This window comes from Denticeps clupeoides, chromosome 12 (genome assembly GCF_900700375.1).
Source record: "Denticeps clupeoides chromosome 12, fDenClu1.1, whole genome shotgun sequence".
Taxonomy (NCBI): Eukaryota; Metazoa; Chordata; class Actinopteri; order Clupeiformes; family Denticipitidae; genus Denticeps; species Denticeps clupeoides.
The window spans coordinates 10,099,584-10,118,080 of record NC_041718.1 but is presented as its reverse complement, the minus strand read 5'-3'; the positions used below and the strand labels follow the sequence as shown (position 1 = coordinate 10,118,080).

Sequence of the window (18,497 nt, the reverse complement as noted above, 5' to 3'; positions counted from 1 at the left end):
ACTCCACATGTGTTCATTCATAGTTTTGATGCCTTCAGTGAGAATCTACCAACGTAAATGGTCAGTCACATAGTCAGTCTGTGAACTTATCTGGAGACCGTGAGGTACCTGAAATTCATAGAACTATCTTAACAAAATGAGCATGGGGATAATGTGGGGATTCTTCTTTCTTCTTCTCAAGTCTCTGTAGACATTTTCATTGGTGTAACTGAATCAAATGTTTGTCTTCAGCACCCTTTGAGTAATTTCTAGATTGGTTGCTGGAATGCCATGCAAATCTAAAAAGGGGTTTTCACTACTGCAATGTAACATGCTGGTGTTCTTAGGAATAGCACTGATTCTGTAGTAACTTCACACCAGACAGGACCAGGGATGCTAAGAGATGGTTGACCTTTTGTTCTAAGCCCAGCCTTCTCAAATTCGCCATATAACATGACATTGACAAGTTAGATTGGGAGGCAATGAACCAGAAGACCCGGGTTCGAATCCCACTTACTACCATTGTGTCCCTGAGCAAGACACTTAACCCTAAATTGCTCCAGGGAGACTGTCCCTGTAATACTGATTGTAAGTCGCTCTCGATAAGGGCGTCTGATAAATGCTGTAAATGTAAATGGTTTGCAGCATTCTGGTAAGAATAAAGAAACTTTCCAGGCAATCATTCTCATAATTATTTGCCTAGCCCAGTTCAGCCTGTTGTGCTGGAATGTTGCTTATGTTTGCATGTGACTGCTGAGATAGCTGTGAATTAACTTAGCTGTGGGTGGTTTCTTAATATTACTTCAATCTGGAGGAGGTGGAGATCTACATTTACATTTACAGCATTTATAAGACCAGCTGATAAATGGCATTTATCAGAGTGGCTTACAATCAGTGGTTACAGGGACATTGGAGACAGGGTTAAGTGCTTTCCTTGTGGACACAATGGTAGTAATTGGGGATTAAATCTGTCACTTTGTTGCTTTCTGGTTCATATGCAAGTGTGTTAATCACCAGGCTACTAGCACTCATTCCCCATTCCAGCCTGTACCATATCACAAAATCCACCATGCCTAATTTATCCCTGTTATCCCTCCTCATCGGTCTTCCATAGCCATCATCAATCCACAGGTTTTAGTAGAGGCTTTCTCCACTCATCTTTTCTTCATGTGAGCTTCATCTAGGCGCTATATATATTTGATGAGCGCCAGCTCATATATAAATAGAAATAAAAACGGTGCAACTGTGAGCTCGTAGCTATATGATGAGTACACTGAAACAAGCAGTTCGACGAAGAACCGTACATCACATGCACATCACGTGTGTGTCTTCCACAAAAGTAGGTGAATAGGTCGCAGGAACTGTTCCGAAGGTCTTGAAACTGGCTACGACTATCGCAGTTCACGCAGGCTGTCAAATGACAAATGTTGCCAGATTCGGTGACATAACAACGCATTCGGTTCTGTAAAAAAGAGGCCTGGTTCTCGGAGGATAAAAAAACGTTTAGTTGTATCACGAGTTTAGTGGGTTTTATTTGACCTAAACACACATGCATACACCGGTCAAGAAGAGCCGTGTTCTATATATATATATATATATATATTCTATATATATATTCTATATATATGCGCGTTATTATATACCCTGGCAACACGAGGAAGAACACGCCCAGGCGGACGCGGCTGGGTCTCCGCAGGTTGGCGCATGTCCACTGCGCGTCTCCCCGTGGTGCGATAGCAGCGAGGTGTTCGGTCATGGTGTTTGCCAGCTAAGCTGCTGTCTCCTTCCTCGTCGGCAACGGTCAGCCCCGTCTTCGCACTTGAAGCAGACCGCCTGTCGGCCGCCGGAGAAGTTTGTCCGCATTTCGCGGCGCGTGGGAGAAGAGGGCCGCCACTTTTGAACCTCGTCGTGCAGTTTTTTTTTTTTTTTTTAGCTCTTCCCCTGACAGCAAGATGCTGGCGCTCATCAACCGGCTTTTAGACTGGTTCAGGTCTCTCTTCTGGAAAGAAGAAATGGAGCTGACGCTAGTTGGACTCCAGTATTCTGGAAAGACCACTTTCGTTAATGTCATAGCAGTAAGTATAAAAAAACCCCACCGGTGTTGTTGTTAAGTTGACTCCGGCTAGCCGGTCGACTAAATACCACGCATGGCCGTGCGTGTTTAAAGGGACTGACTCGTGAGTTGACACTTAAAGCCGTCGCCACACAGTACCATCGCGAATATAACCATTACGAGGTCATTACTACGCATAAACCATTATTACGACCGGCTACACTCGGCTGTTGTGGCGGCGTTGAGAAATGCTGCAGGTTTCAACGTGGCTAATACGTCAATGTGGTAAACATTTCTCAACGTTCAACGCAGAGAACAGGCTCGAGATGCCGTTTTTGGTTCCTGCTTCCTGGCGGGCGTTTTCTGAGCTAAACATTCTGCTTGTGCTTTATGGACGGTATAGTAGTACAATTATCATACAAACATGTTGCGGGAACAGGCGCTATAAAAATATGCCGCGGTAGGAAATTCTGACACGGTAGGACAATCCGACAGAACACGGAGCTTCGGTTTAGCTAAAGTTAGCCTTCTGGCACCACGATTGCGAGGCGGCGTGAAACGGCTGGTTTAGTTAGTGCGTCGCCGCTCTAGAATGTACTTTCGTCACCGTGTGTTTTGTCAGAAGGCACATAAACCGAGCTCCGTCTCAGTGGCTGGAGCACGGTGCCGTAGTGCTAACGCAATAGCAGGCTGGCTACGGTGAATGGCGAAGAACATCGTGGATCCTCGTCCGCCGGCTGGTTCTGCAATCGCAGACGGAGTTGCGTGTCTTTTCGCAACCGTGCAAACTACTTGTTTTTTTGTGTTATTTTTTCGTTTGTTGTGAAAGCCTTAACAGTAATCTTATCGTGTGGGGATAAACGACACGTGACCTTTGGCCGTCTGCTGATTGGCCGGTGATCGATAAGGGCGAAACCAGAGGTCACCGAGGATGAAACAGGGGTTTGCCAGAGGTCAAGACCTGTAGCCAGCATGGGACGGTCCGAAAGTTCTCTTGCCATTGGTGGCTTGGTAGTTTTACTATATGCAGATTTCCGTCGCCCAGATGCCGGATTAAAGCTGATAGGCAGGAATGAATGTACAGGGTTAATTTAGCCTCCGATTATATCACAAGAATGCAGCACTCATTTCCACTTAGCTGGGGTCAGGTGACTTGGACACATGCTCCAGACAAAGCTGTTCTCAGGCTCCTTTTCTTGCCCAATTTAGCTTACTCTGTGAAATCTGCTTTTTCCATGTAGCTTTTGAAGGGCTTCGTTGGCCAGTTATTCTAAAGACTTACAGTTGTGCAATGCTCACCATCAAGTGACAAGGAATCATATTAGCGGCTCATCAATCCAGTTTGCTCTTTCATTACCACAAATGTTGACAAGGCATTATTGAAAGGGGGTTAGTGACCTAGTAGGTTAGACACACACCTCAGAACCAGAAGTCTCTACTAATTGTAAGGTGCTCTGGGTAAGGAAGTCTCATAAATACGGCTGCAAATAACAAATGTTTTGATAGAATATTTCTATGACTAGTTATAAAATGGCTCTACTTGATAGAATAGAGAATAAAACAGGACAGTGCAAAACATTCTGTAAGAAGTTATAGCATAAGGGAATTTCAATCACAGCGTATGTATACATACAAATAAAAAATATTCACTGACAAATGTGCTTAATTATGAGTCGTGGAATTAGTGCGATGCTTCCGGAAAAGACAAACAACATAAACATTCTAAACATTTACAGCATTCACCAGACGCCCTTATCCAGAGCGACTTACAATCAGTAGTTACAGCGACAGTCCCTCCCTGGAGTAACTTAGGGTTAGGTATCTTGCTCAGGGACACAATGGGATTTGTGTAAATGGGATTTGAACCTGGGTCTTCTGGTTCATAGACTGCTAGTGTTACCTACTAGGATACTACCACCCTAAAGTTCACTTATCACCATGATAATCTCATAAAGCAAAGATAAACTACATTAAGTTGTCACGTTCTGTGCTACCGTTGGTGATGTGTGAAGGGGAGTGAATGATCTGATCTGTTGAGTTTTCCCGACTTTCACCCCTACTGCTAAATTGATCAGGCTTCCTTCTTAGTTGTGTGGCAGGAAAGATTAGGTTGTTATGGTGATGGGCTCGCTGTTGACTATCTGTTCATACCACACTAGTCCAACATTCTATAACAAAACATGTTTGTTCACTTCACAAATTTTTTCTTTCCCTTTTTGATCTTCTCACCTCTTAGTCTGGCCAGTTCAGTGAAGACATGATCCCTACAGTTGGCTTCAACATGAGAAAGGTCACCAAAGGCAATGTGACTATAAAGGTACATCCGTGTGTGTTTTCCTTGTCCTGCTCCCTGCTATCAGACTGAAATGGGAATTTCTGATTTCATATCTGTGAAAGATCACAGGATCTTGAGACCCGACTCAGTGGAAAATGACTTTCTTGTCCTCCATCTGCACAGATCTGGGACATAGGTGGCCAGCCGCGCTTCAGGAGCATGTGGGAGCGATACTGCAGAGGGGTCAATGCCATAGTGTGAGTTCTTATGGTTTGCTCTAGCTTTCCATTATTTTGTCTAATTTTGTTACTCAAAATTTTTTTATGATGTTTCCCCACTGTGTGAAAGATGTCAGCACTCCTCTGCAAACCTTATGCATATTTTCGTTTGTATTTAACTTCTGGTCACGTATATTTGGAACTTTATCAGAAAGGACGGCCCTTTTCTCCAGAATGTTAAAAGTGGATAATTTCAGCCTTGCTTCTGTTTAATGGGAGATTAGTAGATCGATTTGCTTTTGTAATACTTTGTTTAGGTTTATTGGTTGTGTGTATGTATAGTAGTTTTATTTTCTTCTTTCATTCATTTATCATTTGTGTATTTTTCATGATAAAGATAGAAAAGAGCATTTTCAAAAAATCTGTAGTTACATTATCTTTAAATTGAGACATGCATCTGCCAGACATCTCCCGGAAATTCCGAGAGTTTCTTGCATATTGACAGCGGCTTCCTGATGCCCGCAAATTGAATAAAATATCATGGAAACTAGAGCACGAAAACAAGAGTTTGCTTTATGACTGAATGAGAGAGAGAACTGTGTGTGTTGTCTATTCATGTAGCCTGTGCTAGACAAAGAGCCTCCTGATTGGCTTATTTTGATGCGTTAACCAATACAATTGCGGTGCAGATGGGTTTTATTTAACTTCTCGAGGACCAAAGTTATGATTCAGTTCATTGGAGCATCATGGCAGAGGAGCAGTGCCCAAAAAACGGAAATATAAAATGCAATTCACCTCACACTTCAGGTTTTGCAGGTTGGGATGTCTGGGCTGCTTAAGCACTGGAATACGAAAGAAACGCATGCAGTACCAACAGAGCAGAGGAGGGAAGCAATAATCATTGCGCTATATGTTAATTAACTAATATTTCTGATGTCCTCTGTTTCAGTATGGAAATATCAGAAAAATTATGATAAAACTCAATCAAAAAAGTCAAACCGTCCAATGGTAAAATATGTCATCATGTATTTTTCCCCATATTTCTGAAGGTATTGGTTGCTTACCTCTGTTTTATGTGAACGGTCATTTTGAAGTTACTGATCCATGTCCTGTCTGTGCAAGTGTTGTTGGGTTGATAATTTATTGTGTCATCATGTACCTGACATGTACAGTGTCTCTTTTCTTCCAGTTACATGGTTGATGCTGCTGACCGAGAGAAGGTAGAAGCCTCCCGAAATGAGCTACATAATCTTTTAGACAAACCACAGCTACAGGGAATCCCAGTAAGTAATCATTTGAAGCCACACATCTCTTGAATATATTAATATCAACACTTTTAAAAGCATCATCACAGTTATTTCCAAACAGAATTACCAGAAGCAGATCTATGCCAAAGCAGTCTTGGTTTTAGGCCTGCTTACTCTAGGCACTAGTTGGCACTCATAGGTAACGTCCTGTTATCATCCAGTTAACATTTGGTCCATGCAATTTGTTTTTTGTTTGCAATAAAATACTCAGATTACTGAATTTAAAAATCAAAATATGGATCTGATGTTGAAACACTATCAGACAGAGAGCTGCTGTGGTTTCATTTGCGAGAAGAGCAACAGACAACATAAAGACGAATGTGATGCATTTATTGATCAGTGTGTGTCTGTCTTTTTTTCCATTGCTGTAAAGGATGACGTGATAAACTATTCCATCACTCTGGCTTTTAGGTTCTTGTCCTGGGCAACAAAAGAGACCTGCCCAGTTCACTTGATGAGAAGCAGCTCATTGAAAAAATGTAAGATGTTTTCACATGATAATTTGGCAAGCACATAATTGGATTGGCTTTTGTGTCCAATATAATTTCCAGAAGTGAAAACTAAATCACAAGTCAGGTGTTTTTTGGTAAAATTTTTTTTTGTTAAATATGTGCATAAATGCTTTTGATATTATCTGGAGTTTACTTCCTTTGACTGTGACTCGATAAACCTTCCCTTTTGTTTGTAAGGCATTATACTCTGCTAATTGTAAATTAAATATGCTGATAAAACCATAGTTAATGAAATATTACATCTGCTTCCCAACCAGGAACTTGGCAGCCATTCAGGACCGTGAGATCTGCTGTTACTCAATCTCCTGTAAAGAGAAGGACAACATTGGTAAGAGTGGGCAAACTGCCCTGAATTTATGTCTGAATTCCCGGACATCTTCTTTTTTCATTAGGCCATTTAATCCAGGTCCATAAGAAGATTTGCTTCATTATTGCGTTAAATTGATAGATGCTAGGCACGTCATTTCCTGATTGTGAGGTCCACCTCAGATTCATCTTTACTGTAAAATGTGTGACTCATGCATAACATTTTATTGCCCTTGTTGGCTCATGGTATAACTTGATTGATTAAATTATTCATGTCACTTAATGATACATATATAATCAGGTGAATTTTCTCTTGTGAAGCTGCCTATTGCATATTTGCAATTTGTATGTAAGATAAGACTATGAGTATAAGATCACCCCCCCATATGTAAAGGTCCCATGACATGAACATTTCACTTTCAGACAGTGTCCAGAGAATTGATCTATATCTATCTATATTTCTATCTGAATTTATCTATAATAAACAACCCGATTAATAAACATCAATAAACACCTCAATATAATGTCATTTCTATTCTAATGAAGTGAGCAGCATTCATAAAAAATATAGTGCCAATTATTGTAAAGTTTTTCAAAGATTCACTTCAGGAATCAATTGCTGTGTGCGTGGGATTCGAACCAGCAACCTTCTGATTACGGGGCCACTAGGCCAGTGGTGGGTTTGAGGCATAGTTTTGGTGCCATCTACTGGTATTTTAGCCTATTCTTTCCAAACATCTTTTGAGAGCAGAAAAATGTCTTAAATTCAGGTCATGCTGGTATTTGAATGTTCCTTTAGTGCATCATGTAAATACAACATCTACAACATTTATTTCTTATATAGCCCATAATCTCATACAGGGCTTTGACAGGCCTTACACCCCACACTTGACACTTCTATGAACAAGGAAAAGCTCCACAAAAAAATAATTCTAGGAGAGAGTAAAAAAAGAAAGGAAGAAACGTTGGGAAGGAGTGATACAGAGAGGGATCCGCTTCCAGGGTAGAAATTGTTGCAGGGTTGTTGGTGATTTGTCCAACAGGTGTAGTGGTAGGAAAATCCAAAGTGCAGTACTAGAACATCCAGACAGTAATGTGTTGCAATAATCTAACCTTGATGCAATAAAGGCATGGACCAACTTCTGCATCATTCATTTCTTATCTTTGTAGTATTTCTAAGGTGAAAGAATGCTATCTTAGTTATATTATCTACATGTGAATCGAATGAGAGACCTGCATCAATAAGGACACCTAGATCCCTTACATCCTTACTTGGTGAGATATCCAGAGTTATGATGTAGTCAGACAGCTTATGTCTTACTGCGTGAGTTTTGGGTAATGTTTTGTAAGGTGGAGTGATGATGAGTAATTATTTTATTTATTTTGCCACCTTTCAGACATTACACTGCAGTGGCTCATCCAGCATTCAAAGTCACGACGGAGCTGAGAGAAGTTCTGATGTCAGCCCGGCTCCCCGCCTTTGTGTTCTGCCTGCAGCACTGCCCCCCTCCCCATGGTCACCAGTCAGGCACCCCCACTGCCTCAGTGAAGTAGTCCCTCGCAGGCCCACCTCTTCAGCCACCACAGCCCTGCTGCTGTACAGCTCACCAGTCTCAATCTCACTGCCCATACTCCAACTGGCCCAATGGCACACCACCTCATCCGCTCTCCCACCGGCATTTTGGTTGGGTGGAAAGGCTCCGCATTGCTTGGGAAGGAAATCTGTACTGTTCCTTTGCTGCAAAGCATGGCCTAGGATTAACATCTTGTACATTGCCTTACATACCCAGTGTCAACTGTCCGGTATGATATAAGCGCTCTGAGTTTCTGTTGTTGTCCACTAGCTTAGTGTCAGCTGGGAGGAACATTTGCCAAACCACTACAGATGCTTGACTCTTCTATTGTATAATGCATTTCTGTTTGACACAATCATGGAGTGTATGGCTTTTTTGGTAAATTTTATTTGCATGATGATGATAGTAAGTAGATAGTCATGGTGATACAGGCTTGATTGGTCTGCAGAATTTAAGTGCCTTCTGAACTTTCTTTCAGTTATGATGCAAGTTTTATTTCATATGGACATATACCACAAACGATAAAATCAATTTTTGATAATAATGGGACGCTCTCTATAATGCTATGTGCAACCTCCCTTATTGAATAGGCTTGAATATGGCTTGAGTGTGAGTGAAGATGGTGATGTAAATAACCCACAGATGCCATGATTTCTTGCTTAACTTCAGGTGTTGCTGGGTATGTGAGATTTCTTTAGACCATGGTGTACGTAAATCCCACTGAATGTCACCAGGATCGTTGTTGAATTTTACCAATTCTGGATCTCTTTTGGAGGTGTTGAGTCAGTCCCAGAGTATCTGAATGTGGGGAACTTTGTGTCTTGTTCTTGAAATTTGATACCTTTCTTAATGCCTTACATGTCCTGGGGGAGATGTAGCCTGCCCCGGATTAAACTACTCACTTATCGTATCACACAGCAGATCATCTTTAGAGACAGTGTCCTTTAATGAAAGGTCTTGCCTCATTACGGTGTAGCGTAAAAAATGCTGTCACCAAAAAGTAGTAGTATCTTTGCAAGGAAATTTTTAAGTAGTTATTGTAAGATAAAAACAACCTTACGGCAATATACAGTCAGTCTCACATTATTTAATGGCATAGCCTAATTTAGTTAACCATGCAAAAGTGATTGTGAATTGTATGTAGGATGTAGGGAATTACTTGTACGCTGTACTCAGATGTTGAATTTACTTTATCAAGCCCCATGTCAATAGCTCAATGTTACATAACTAATTTAATACTATTGTATTATTAGCTACCTCAGTTCTGTAGTAAAAAAAAACAAAAAAAACACATGCTTTGTGTGACTCATCTGAGTTTTACAGTTTGGGTTATTACAGTAGTAAGAAGGACATGGCTGAATGCACTGATCAAGCTCAGTTTACTATGGTGAGTTTTAATGAACAAGAGGATAGGTGAAGGTAGGCTAGCGTGCAGCTCTGAATAATTATACATCAAAATTAGCCTTTTCTGTTTATCTCCAGATGATTCTACACACGTCTTCTTGGAACTAACAGGCTTCTTTTTTTGGAGCATGTTGCATTTAAAGGAATGTCCTTCAAGCACTTAAATGCACACATAAACAGAATTGTGGAACGTGTGTCTGGTCAGAACTGAAGCCCATTTAGTAGGGCTGTAGGATGTTCCGCTAGATTGCAAAGATTTTGTAAGATGTTGCTGCTGTCAATAATAATAACAATGCTCAACATGTATTTTTATCTCAATTATGCATAAAAGTTTAGAACTCTGTGTACCAAAAATGTGTTGTTTTTTTAAGTGCTTCACTTTTTAAAATGATCTTCAATGAAAGAATACCACTGCCTTTCACTGCTCAAGTGACCTGGAGGATTATTGTGTGTGTTTTTTTTTTTTTTTTTTTTTTTTTTTTTTTTGCTGCTTACTCAGTTAATGCACATTGATCAGCATCATATAAAGATGATGTATCCTATAAAGGTTCATGCATTAAGGTACAGGTTTGCAGAGGATCTCGCTCTTTTTTTTTTTTTTTTTTTTTTTGCAGTACGCACCCTGTAGTCTCCGTTGCTCCCTCTCCCTCTGGTATCTCAGCTCATGTGTTCACATGTTCATACTGTAGCTTTAGACAACTTTTATAAAGAGCCTCAGAGTTGGATTGCTGGAGTGAATTTCCCTGCCGTTTTTATGACTCTCTCTGTAAGATCTTCGATCACAATTTAAAGGCATCTTGGTAGCGTGAGTAAAGCTTGTTACTGCCTGTGTTTTTTTGCGCTGCCCTTAGCATCTTATTATTAGACACTATAACCAGTCTTTCTTCCCTTTGTGTAACCTGGTACCAGCATGTGTGCAAAGTAGACTTATCAATTTGCTGACTTTGTAAATATGGAGGAAAAATAAATTTTTATTCAGGTGAATGCTATTGTCTGTGAGTTTTGCAATTTTTGTGATTGCTCAATAAAATGTTTCTTTTTAGGGTGATTCTATCAGATAAGTGTTGCCTGTTTTTTTTTTTTGTGTGTGTGATTTTGCTGTGATACTGCGCTACTCAGCTAATGACTTTGTTTCTAAATCAGAACACAACCACAGTAAAAACTCATGGTACTGAACTCATGCAAACTGCTGCTTTTCATGTGACTCCTTTGTCAGAATTTTGGAGATTTGTGGAAGCCCAAAATGAGAAGTAGATGCTGCTCTAAATACTGCAGCATTCGAGGATGGTGCCGCCATTAGGCTTTAGCTCCTTTTTAAATATTCTACGGACTATCCACAAGGTGGAGGCAGAGTTCTGTCTCAGGACACAGACGTGTCCTTCACTGGTATATTACACATTTGGCCTTTGTAGGCTAAAGGATTTTCTAACAGAAACTTGTACAAGTACAGCGGCTTCCTTCCAGGCCTAACTTTAAGTGCCTCTGAAGTGTGAAGTAGATCTGTTTTCAGGCCGATGCCGGTGTTGCAATTGTACCTTCAGGGGTCTCGTTACACATCTTGCCACCTTAACACAGGATCTACTGACCCTGAAGTTTGCCCTTACTAACAATGCTAAACCACCCTTTCGTTGTGTCAGGTGCCATGCCCTGTGTAAAAATACACATCACATGACTGTTTATTTAATGGCTAACAGTGAAATCAGACTTAATCCGGGATTTCATGAAGCCAAATACACATATCTTCTCTGGAGGTCCCTCATATGGGGACATTACATTTTGGCTTTCTTTTACCGTAATATTATATTCTGTTCAATTTAAACCTTTGCTTTGCCCTCTAGTGGTCAAAGAAGCACTATACACAAAAAGAAAACAAGATGGCCGCAATATCAGCAGCACTCTGCTATGGGGCCTCCAGAAACAAATGAACACAAAGTATTTTCATGAAGTCAAATACACGTCTCTTCTCTGGAGGTTAAGCCCAACCATGTGCGATCACTGCCAGTAGTATGAGTTCAGCAGTCGGCCTGCTTTTCAACACCTCCGCTTCCTTTGTCTTTTTTTTTCCTCTCTCCACTGCCCCTGTTTGGTTCAGACTTGATCTTCACGCTGCACTTAAGTGCTAAGGTATTTACTTTGCTTGAGTTCACAGTCACCTGAAGGCTGCAGCTATGTGTGTGTTGGAACACTTCAGAGTGGTGTGTGTGTGTGTTTCTTAACCGCAAACAAGCCGCCTGGCTCCAGTTGACTGCTCATCGTGCTGAGCTCATGACAAACACACGCCTTAGCACATTCCTTTCCAAAAGGCACCAGTTCACGTTAACGCTGCATACATCATCTATATAAGAGTCAGATCTAGCACCTCACAAAGCGCTGCTGAAGAAGCCACAAAAGCTTCAACTCATAGGCCTTCATGCCTTTGAGTATAAATGAAGGAAAGCTTGATGGATTTCAGCACCTCCTAACCAGTAATAAGAATTATGATCTTTGTTCTATTTCATCTATTAAAACCACCAGAACACCATTTTGACAAACATGCCTTGGTTTTGTGGTTATGCTGAAAACAGACCTGTGGCATGACATTAAATTCCAGTTGCACTATTTGGTTTGATCCCATACAGTAATTTTCAAAACATTAAAATGGGACATGACAGAAAATATTGCAAAATGAATAAAAAATACTAATTGACAAAGGTAGAAATGATGTCAAATCCTTTTGTCAATGCTAATTTCAGCAGAATATAATAGTAATAACAAAATGGTTTTCTAATAATCAATAATAATCTAATAACCAAATCTAGTAAAGAGACAGGCCATACATTGGTGAACACAGCATTCCAGTGGAACTCAAGACTAATTGTTGCTGATAAAGCTCCACTGCAGACATTTCATCATTAACAGCCATTTTCAGCTACCAGTCATTTACAGCATTTTGTTAATGGACAAGGCTGCTACCTTAACCACCTTTAAGAAGATAAATACTGATTTAGTTGTCATGGTACCATATAAATGAGTTCAGGTAACGGTATTATTGCTACTTGGGGCTTATTCATGATCAAATAAAACATTTACAGTGGTTTGTAATGGATCCATTTGCATCACCAGTTCACTCCAGCTCATCTTTAGACTGTGGGAATGAAACACAAGCCCCTGCAATTTAGGGTACAAAAAAAATACTGGCATTTGAAAGTGAGCAGCCGTAAGCACTGTTTCACAATTGCAACCATTGTTCTGGAGATCATCTTGAACCAATGCATCAGATTTCATGGACCCCATGGTGTCTAATAAAAAAACACTATTGGGGGAGCTGTCATGACAGGGTGTGGTCTGAGATTGTGGGGGGCTTTAGGCCCTTGAGGCTCTCACACACAGAGCTGACTAAGTATTGGCAGGTATACAAAGAAATGAACTGCAGAAACATAACAGGCATGAAGACAAATCACAGGGGTAAAAGCACAGGGTAATGATGGTGCACCTTCATCAATTTGAAACTTAATAATATCATAACTTTAGCAATCACACAAACAAAGACATGGCCATTTTATTATATGGTTGGGGTGTCTGGAGAGGCCCTATGCCCAGATGTTTGTTTATTAGGTCCTAAAGAGTTGGTATGTGTGTGTGTGTGTGTGTGTGTGTGTGGTCCCTTGAACATTTCCATACCAGTTCATGACTATTGCAGGCACTGCAGTGTTCTTAAGGGTGGAGATTTCAATGTTCATGTCAAAATGTGTGATGAACATGGTATCTGAATGGAACTCAGATGGCAGAAAAGAAGTATTTGGTCAATAGAAAAAGTTCACCTCAATACTTTGTAATGTAACCATGGTTGGCAATGACAGAGGTCAAACATTTCCTGTAGGTCTTCACCAGGTTTCACACACTTTAGTTTGCATTTTGGTCCATTCTTCCATGCAGATCTTCTCAAGAGCTTTTGAAGTTTTGAGGCTGTCACTGGGCACAGATTCTCTATTGGACTGAGGTCTGGAGACTGGCTAGGCCACTGCAGAACCATATTATGCTTTTTACATAGCCACTCCTTTGTTGCCTGGTGGTGTGTTTGGGATCAGTGTCCTGCTGGAAGATCCAGTCACGTTTCATCATCAATGCTCTCAAAAATCTCATGAAACATGGCCCCATTCATCCTCTCCTTAATATGGATCAGTTCTCCTTTACCCTTTGCAGAAAAGCACCCCCAAAGCATAATGATTCCACCCCCATGCTTCATAGATGCAACTCGGCATTCTTTCCCCTCCAAACACGGGTTCTGTTTGGGTCTCATCTGACATGACATTCTCCCAATAATCCTCTGGATCATTTATATGGTCTCTGGCAAGCTTTCAATAGGCCAGCACATGTACTGCCTTAACCAGGGGGAACTGGTTACGACAAAAATTTAACAAAAACATGCAGACAACAATGAGACACACAGCGCTAAACAAGTGAAATGAATAATAAATGTGCAAAGTAAAATAGTGCAAATATGTCTGTGCAAAATGGAATGGTGCATTAATATATATTATTACAGACAGATAATATTACTCAATTTAACAGAGGTAGTGTGTGTGTGTCAGAGTGGAAAGTTCCTGAGTGTTCAGGTGTCTGATGGCCTGTGGAAAGAAGCTAGTGAACAGTCTGGCAGTGAGGGACTGAATGCTTTGGTACATTTTTCCTAATGGTTGGAGTGTAAAGAGTGCATGTTAGGGGTGTGTAGAGTCATTCGCAATGCTGGTGGCATTCCTGATGCAAAGGATGAAAGAGTTTCTTAAAGAAGAAGTAACAATTCTTTGAAAGCCAGAATTCTTTCTTGTTTGTAGGCGCTAAATACTTATTTTCTGCACCAAAAACAAAATAAATTATTTAAAAATCATACAATGTGGATTTTTTTTTACATTCTGTCGCTCACCGTTGAAGTGTACATTTGATGAACATCACAGACCTCTTTCACCTTTTTAAGTGGGACAACATGGTAGCTGCCAAATACATTTTTCGTATGCCCCACCTACGAAAGCCAGTACTTTAGTTTCCACTACTTTGTAATTTCCAGTTCAGAGTGGCCGTTCATATTTACATACATGCTGGCTGTAGACTCTTTTACACCACAGTTGGTCTCTTGACTGTCTACTTACTTTTTATCTGTTTTTGTTGAACGCCTGTCTAATATCCACTGCCTGTAAACACTATTGCTATATGTGCATCATGATCACAGAGGAATCCTGTTCCTCTACATCCTTAAGCTTCCAAAACTGGTTCCATCATGGCCTTTCCCTTCACATGTAAACATGTAAGACCTGGCTTTGACTGGCTTTATGTTGAGGCATTTAAACAAATAATTGAATGTGGTTACATAATTGACCTCTTGTTATATGCTTTTCTGATGAGGGGTGTTTATTGAAGTTACTTTGTAATTATTCATTTAGCTTACTTACTTTGACTTCATGCACATTCACTAATTACAGTACACTAAATACAGACTCAGTAACACTACAGCAACGTGTGGTTTGTTACTCATGGGCACAGTGCCCTCCCCCTAAATAAGCTCATGGACATTTCATTGCATTTGTTGAGGCCATTGTTCTGTCTTTCCGTGGCAATATTAACCCCTGAGACTCGTCTTTTCCCTGGCCCGCCATGTTTTTGGTAGGGTAGGTTGAAGTGAGGTCATCAGGAGTCATCAGTTGCAGGGCATTCCTCTTTAGGAAGGAGCCCTCTGAGTGGAGCGGTGCCATGATAAATGGCGCAGGTAATAGCAACAGATATAATGTATTAATCATCCCCCCGGGACCCCCGGTTATCCACGTTGTCTGATAACACCGAGACTGAGCCACTCATCATGTCACATTCATGTGTCTGGATTCTTATCTTCTCCCATCTTTTTAACTGGCAGTACATCATTATATTCTCACAATATCATCAATATGAATATGAGGATTGCTGAGATCCAAGCCGGATGGATGGCATGAGCTCTCCCCTTAAATAACTATTTTCTTTTCTGAATGAATTTTACCCGATATCCCTGAAAACATGCGTCCTGTGTTATTGCACTTTTGATCATTAAATTTGTTATCTGCTCTCATGAAAGTGAAGTATTATTAAAGAGTAAAATAATTAAAGTATTATTAAAATACTCAGAATAAAATATTCAGTAATAACATCTACACACCTGTCATGTTTGAATATTTTCAAATAATACATTTCTAAATGACGAACATATTGTGTACGATAACTAAGAGAAACATTATGGTTGTACCTGAGTTGTACCTGACATTTGAACAGCAGATGCAAACTCCACGTGACCCCCGCCCCCAGAAGGTTCAGGAATCTCAATCCCAAAATGCAACCCTGCCCTAACCGGATTAACCCCAAAGACATGTGCCCTCTCACCCTCTGGCCGCTTCTTGATCATGTGCGGACGTATAGTTCTTGATAAAGTCTCTGTAAATGCTGATTTATGTGATTCTCCCTTGCACAATGTGCTCTGGTCTTCATCACCACTCTGCAGAGCATGTGGCTTTTGAGGGAGGGGAGGGTCTCCCTCTTTACCTTCGCCAAGCAGCAAGTGTGTGGATCACACCTCTCGGCTCTGCCCGGCCACAAATTTCACTCCTCATCATGGCCTTTTACATGTGTAACCTGAGTGCTCCCAGGGTGTTTCTCTCAGTATAAAGTGGTTTATATTCATAGTCAGATATCATGAAAACACACTGGCTTTGCAACATTCAACTGTGCATCGAGTTACATTATAATTACGTGCATGTGATACATATGCTGCCTGAACTGAACATCCATTTCTGAAACGTGTAGTGTATAACTACCTTTGTTTATCATTTTAAAAAAGTTAAACAGAGCACTCCTCGTATTGGAACTCCTCGTATTGGACTAGGCGTTAGAGCGCAATTTTTAGGGTTTGGAGGATAGTTCTAACAGGATGATTCTGGACGCTGTTTTATATTTGTTTACATTGCCTGCTAGTGAAAGTGGTAGCCATTAGACAGAAGTTCAAACACCTCTCTAACCCCTGGCACTAATTACAGGATTCCGCCGCCAGGATCCAGACGCCATTCATTGCTTGTGTTTTATGAGTAGCAAATACGCTGTTAGGAGGTTGTTAAATTATGGTTTCTGGATTAGAGGTTTTGAGTCCCATCACTGACAGGCATCTGCAAATGCCTCAGTGAAGCCACTGCGTGGGCTGTAATTTGTGTCTAATCGCTATGTATGGAATTCCTCATAATGAGCACAGCACTTCATGGTACAAACTGGCTGTATCTCGCAAAGTATTGTTAAACTTTTGCACCTTACACTCCCCATTCAAAAGAACAAATCTATATAATAACACATTTTAACATAGAAGCAGCAAAATTGCACAGGGAATGTTTAATATTCCATTTTCATGACTTTTTCCATTGATGTTATTTTGTATTTTTATTAATTAATCTGTAATACTGTAATATTGTTTTTCGAAAACAAAAATCTACCTTTGTATTAATAATAGGTTAACATACAGTAAAAATATTTATTGAATTATTAAAAGAAATGAATTATGAGACGTCTGGTCTGTTTGGATGTGAGCAGCATTGCAGAACATGCCCGTACAGCAAGTGTTTCTAGATGATTCATTATTACCTCGCTCTCCACCTGGAGCACAACTTCTGAATGGTCTTGGTCATCATCTGAGGAAAAGTTTTGCAGGCAGCTCTGAGGAAACTTCCGTTGCTTTGACAGTTTTTCGGCATAATTTCAAGTACATTTGAAGTTGATGCAAAGTTGCGTTTTGAGAGAAAGCTGCTGAGGCATCCAAATACAATAATTCCTTTTGGACTTTAGAAAGCATAATCTTTGCCAGGACGTTCTGTGGCCCGCAGCCATTTCTGCCAGTTCCTCTTTGCTTGCCTTTCTGCCTCCATCCACCATATCTCTCTCAGCCTATCTGTCCCACACATTTCATTAAAAGTCATAAGTTTAGCTCTGGGCCCACTGATCAAATAGGAAAAGGTAATACATTTTCGTTCTTTTGGACATTTCAAAAAAGGACCTAATATTTACATATAGATTGAGTATTTATCAGGAAGACGCACCGAAACCCAATTCAGTTTAGTCCATTTTACGTGGCCATGTAGGATTTATGTATTTTTAATAAAGTTAAGATGGGGGAGAGAGGGAAAGAGAGTGTATCTCTATGAACACTCAATGTACATGATGTGTGGAACAGAATATTAATAGAAGATCTAACCCCTCAGGAAGAATAAACCTCAGAGGACCTCAGGTGGCCCAAAAGATTCATCAGCATCTGCAGTGCCTTTCACAAGTTTCCCATTTCTGAACCAATGACTCTACTAAGTCCCTCAGGACCATGTCTGTAAAATGTTCAGAGTATTAGATTGTATATTAAAGCATGTGTGATACAATGTAACCAAAGTGTCACAACGATGCAAATAGAACACATCTTCTGTCATTGATGTAAGATTCCTGTGGATTTCTGTGCTATGCTAATAAACCCGAATCTGTAATGTCCCTGAAGTAGGGTACTATTCACGACTTCTAGTGTGTCACAAGGCTGGGTGGTTTTAATACAGTTCACCATAACTCACAGAGAACAATGGACCTCTGATCATGTTGCACTTTGCGGTATATAGGTTCACTATATGCAATGGTGTCAATCACACAATTCATTGGACATTTTTGAATACCTTAGAAAACATTACTGCAACATCTCGCCAATGCATTAATAAAAAGACCCTGAAGGTGAAAAAAACACAATTGGATACTTCTCTTTTTCTATGAAGATGACTGCAATGACATAATGAGTCAGTCATCTAGCAGCAGAGCAGGCTTGATTGAGCGTCTAATCCTCCCCTGAATCACCCTGCGT

General features: G+C 40.4%; 1 protein-coding gene across 1 annotated transcript; it reads left to right on the top strand.

The window, feature by feature from the left end:
• The first annotated feature begins 1,671 nt into the window (after positions 1-1,671).
• Positions 1,672-10,057, top strand: LOC114801248 (ADP-ribosylation factor-like protein 8B-A). Its single transcript, XM_028999308.1, has 7 exons — positions 1,672-2,054; positions 4,269-4,349; positions 4,491-4,564; positions 5,715-5,808; positions 6,244-6,311; positions 6,602-6,672; positions 8,048-10,057. Exons 1-7 carry the CDS (start codon positions 1,932-1,934, stop codon positions 8,095-8,097), a joined length of 561 nt encoding a protein of 186 aa, XP_028855141.1. The 5' UTR covers positions 1,672-1,931; the 3' UTR covers positions 8,098-10,057.
• The last annotated feature ends 8,440 nt before the right edge of the window (positions 10,058-18,497 follow it).

Bases quoted from the DNA above. Each gene is read 5' to 3' on its own strand.
- LOC114801248 (XM_028999308.1), top strand. From the start codon at position 1,932: ATGCTGGCGCTCATCAACCGGCTTTTAGACTGGTTCAGGTCTCTCTTC. The intron at 2,055-4,268 runs GTAAGTATAAAA...CTCACCTCTTAG, and splicing joins CTTTCGTTAATGTCATAGCA to TCTGGCCAGTTCAGTGAAGA. The intron at 6,673-8,047 runs GTAAGAGTGGGC...GCCACCTTTCAG, and splicing joins TAAAGAGAAGGACAACATTG to ACATTACACTGCAGTGGCTC.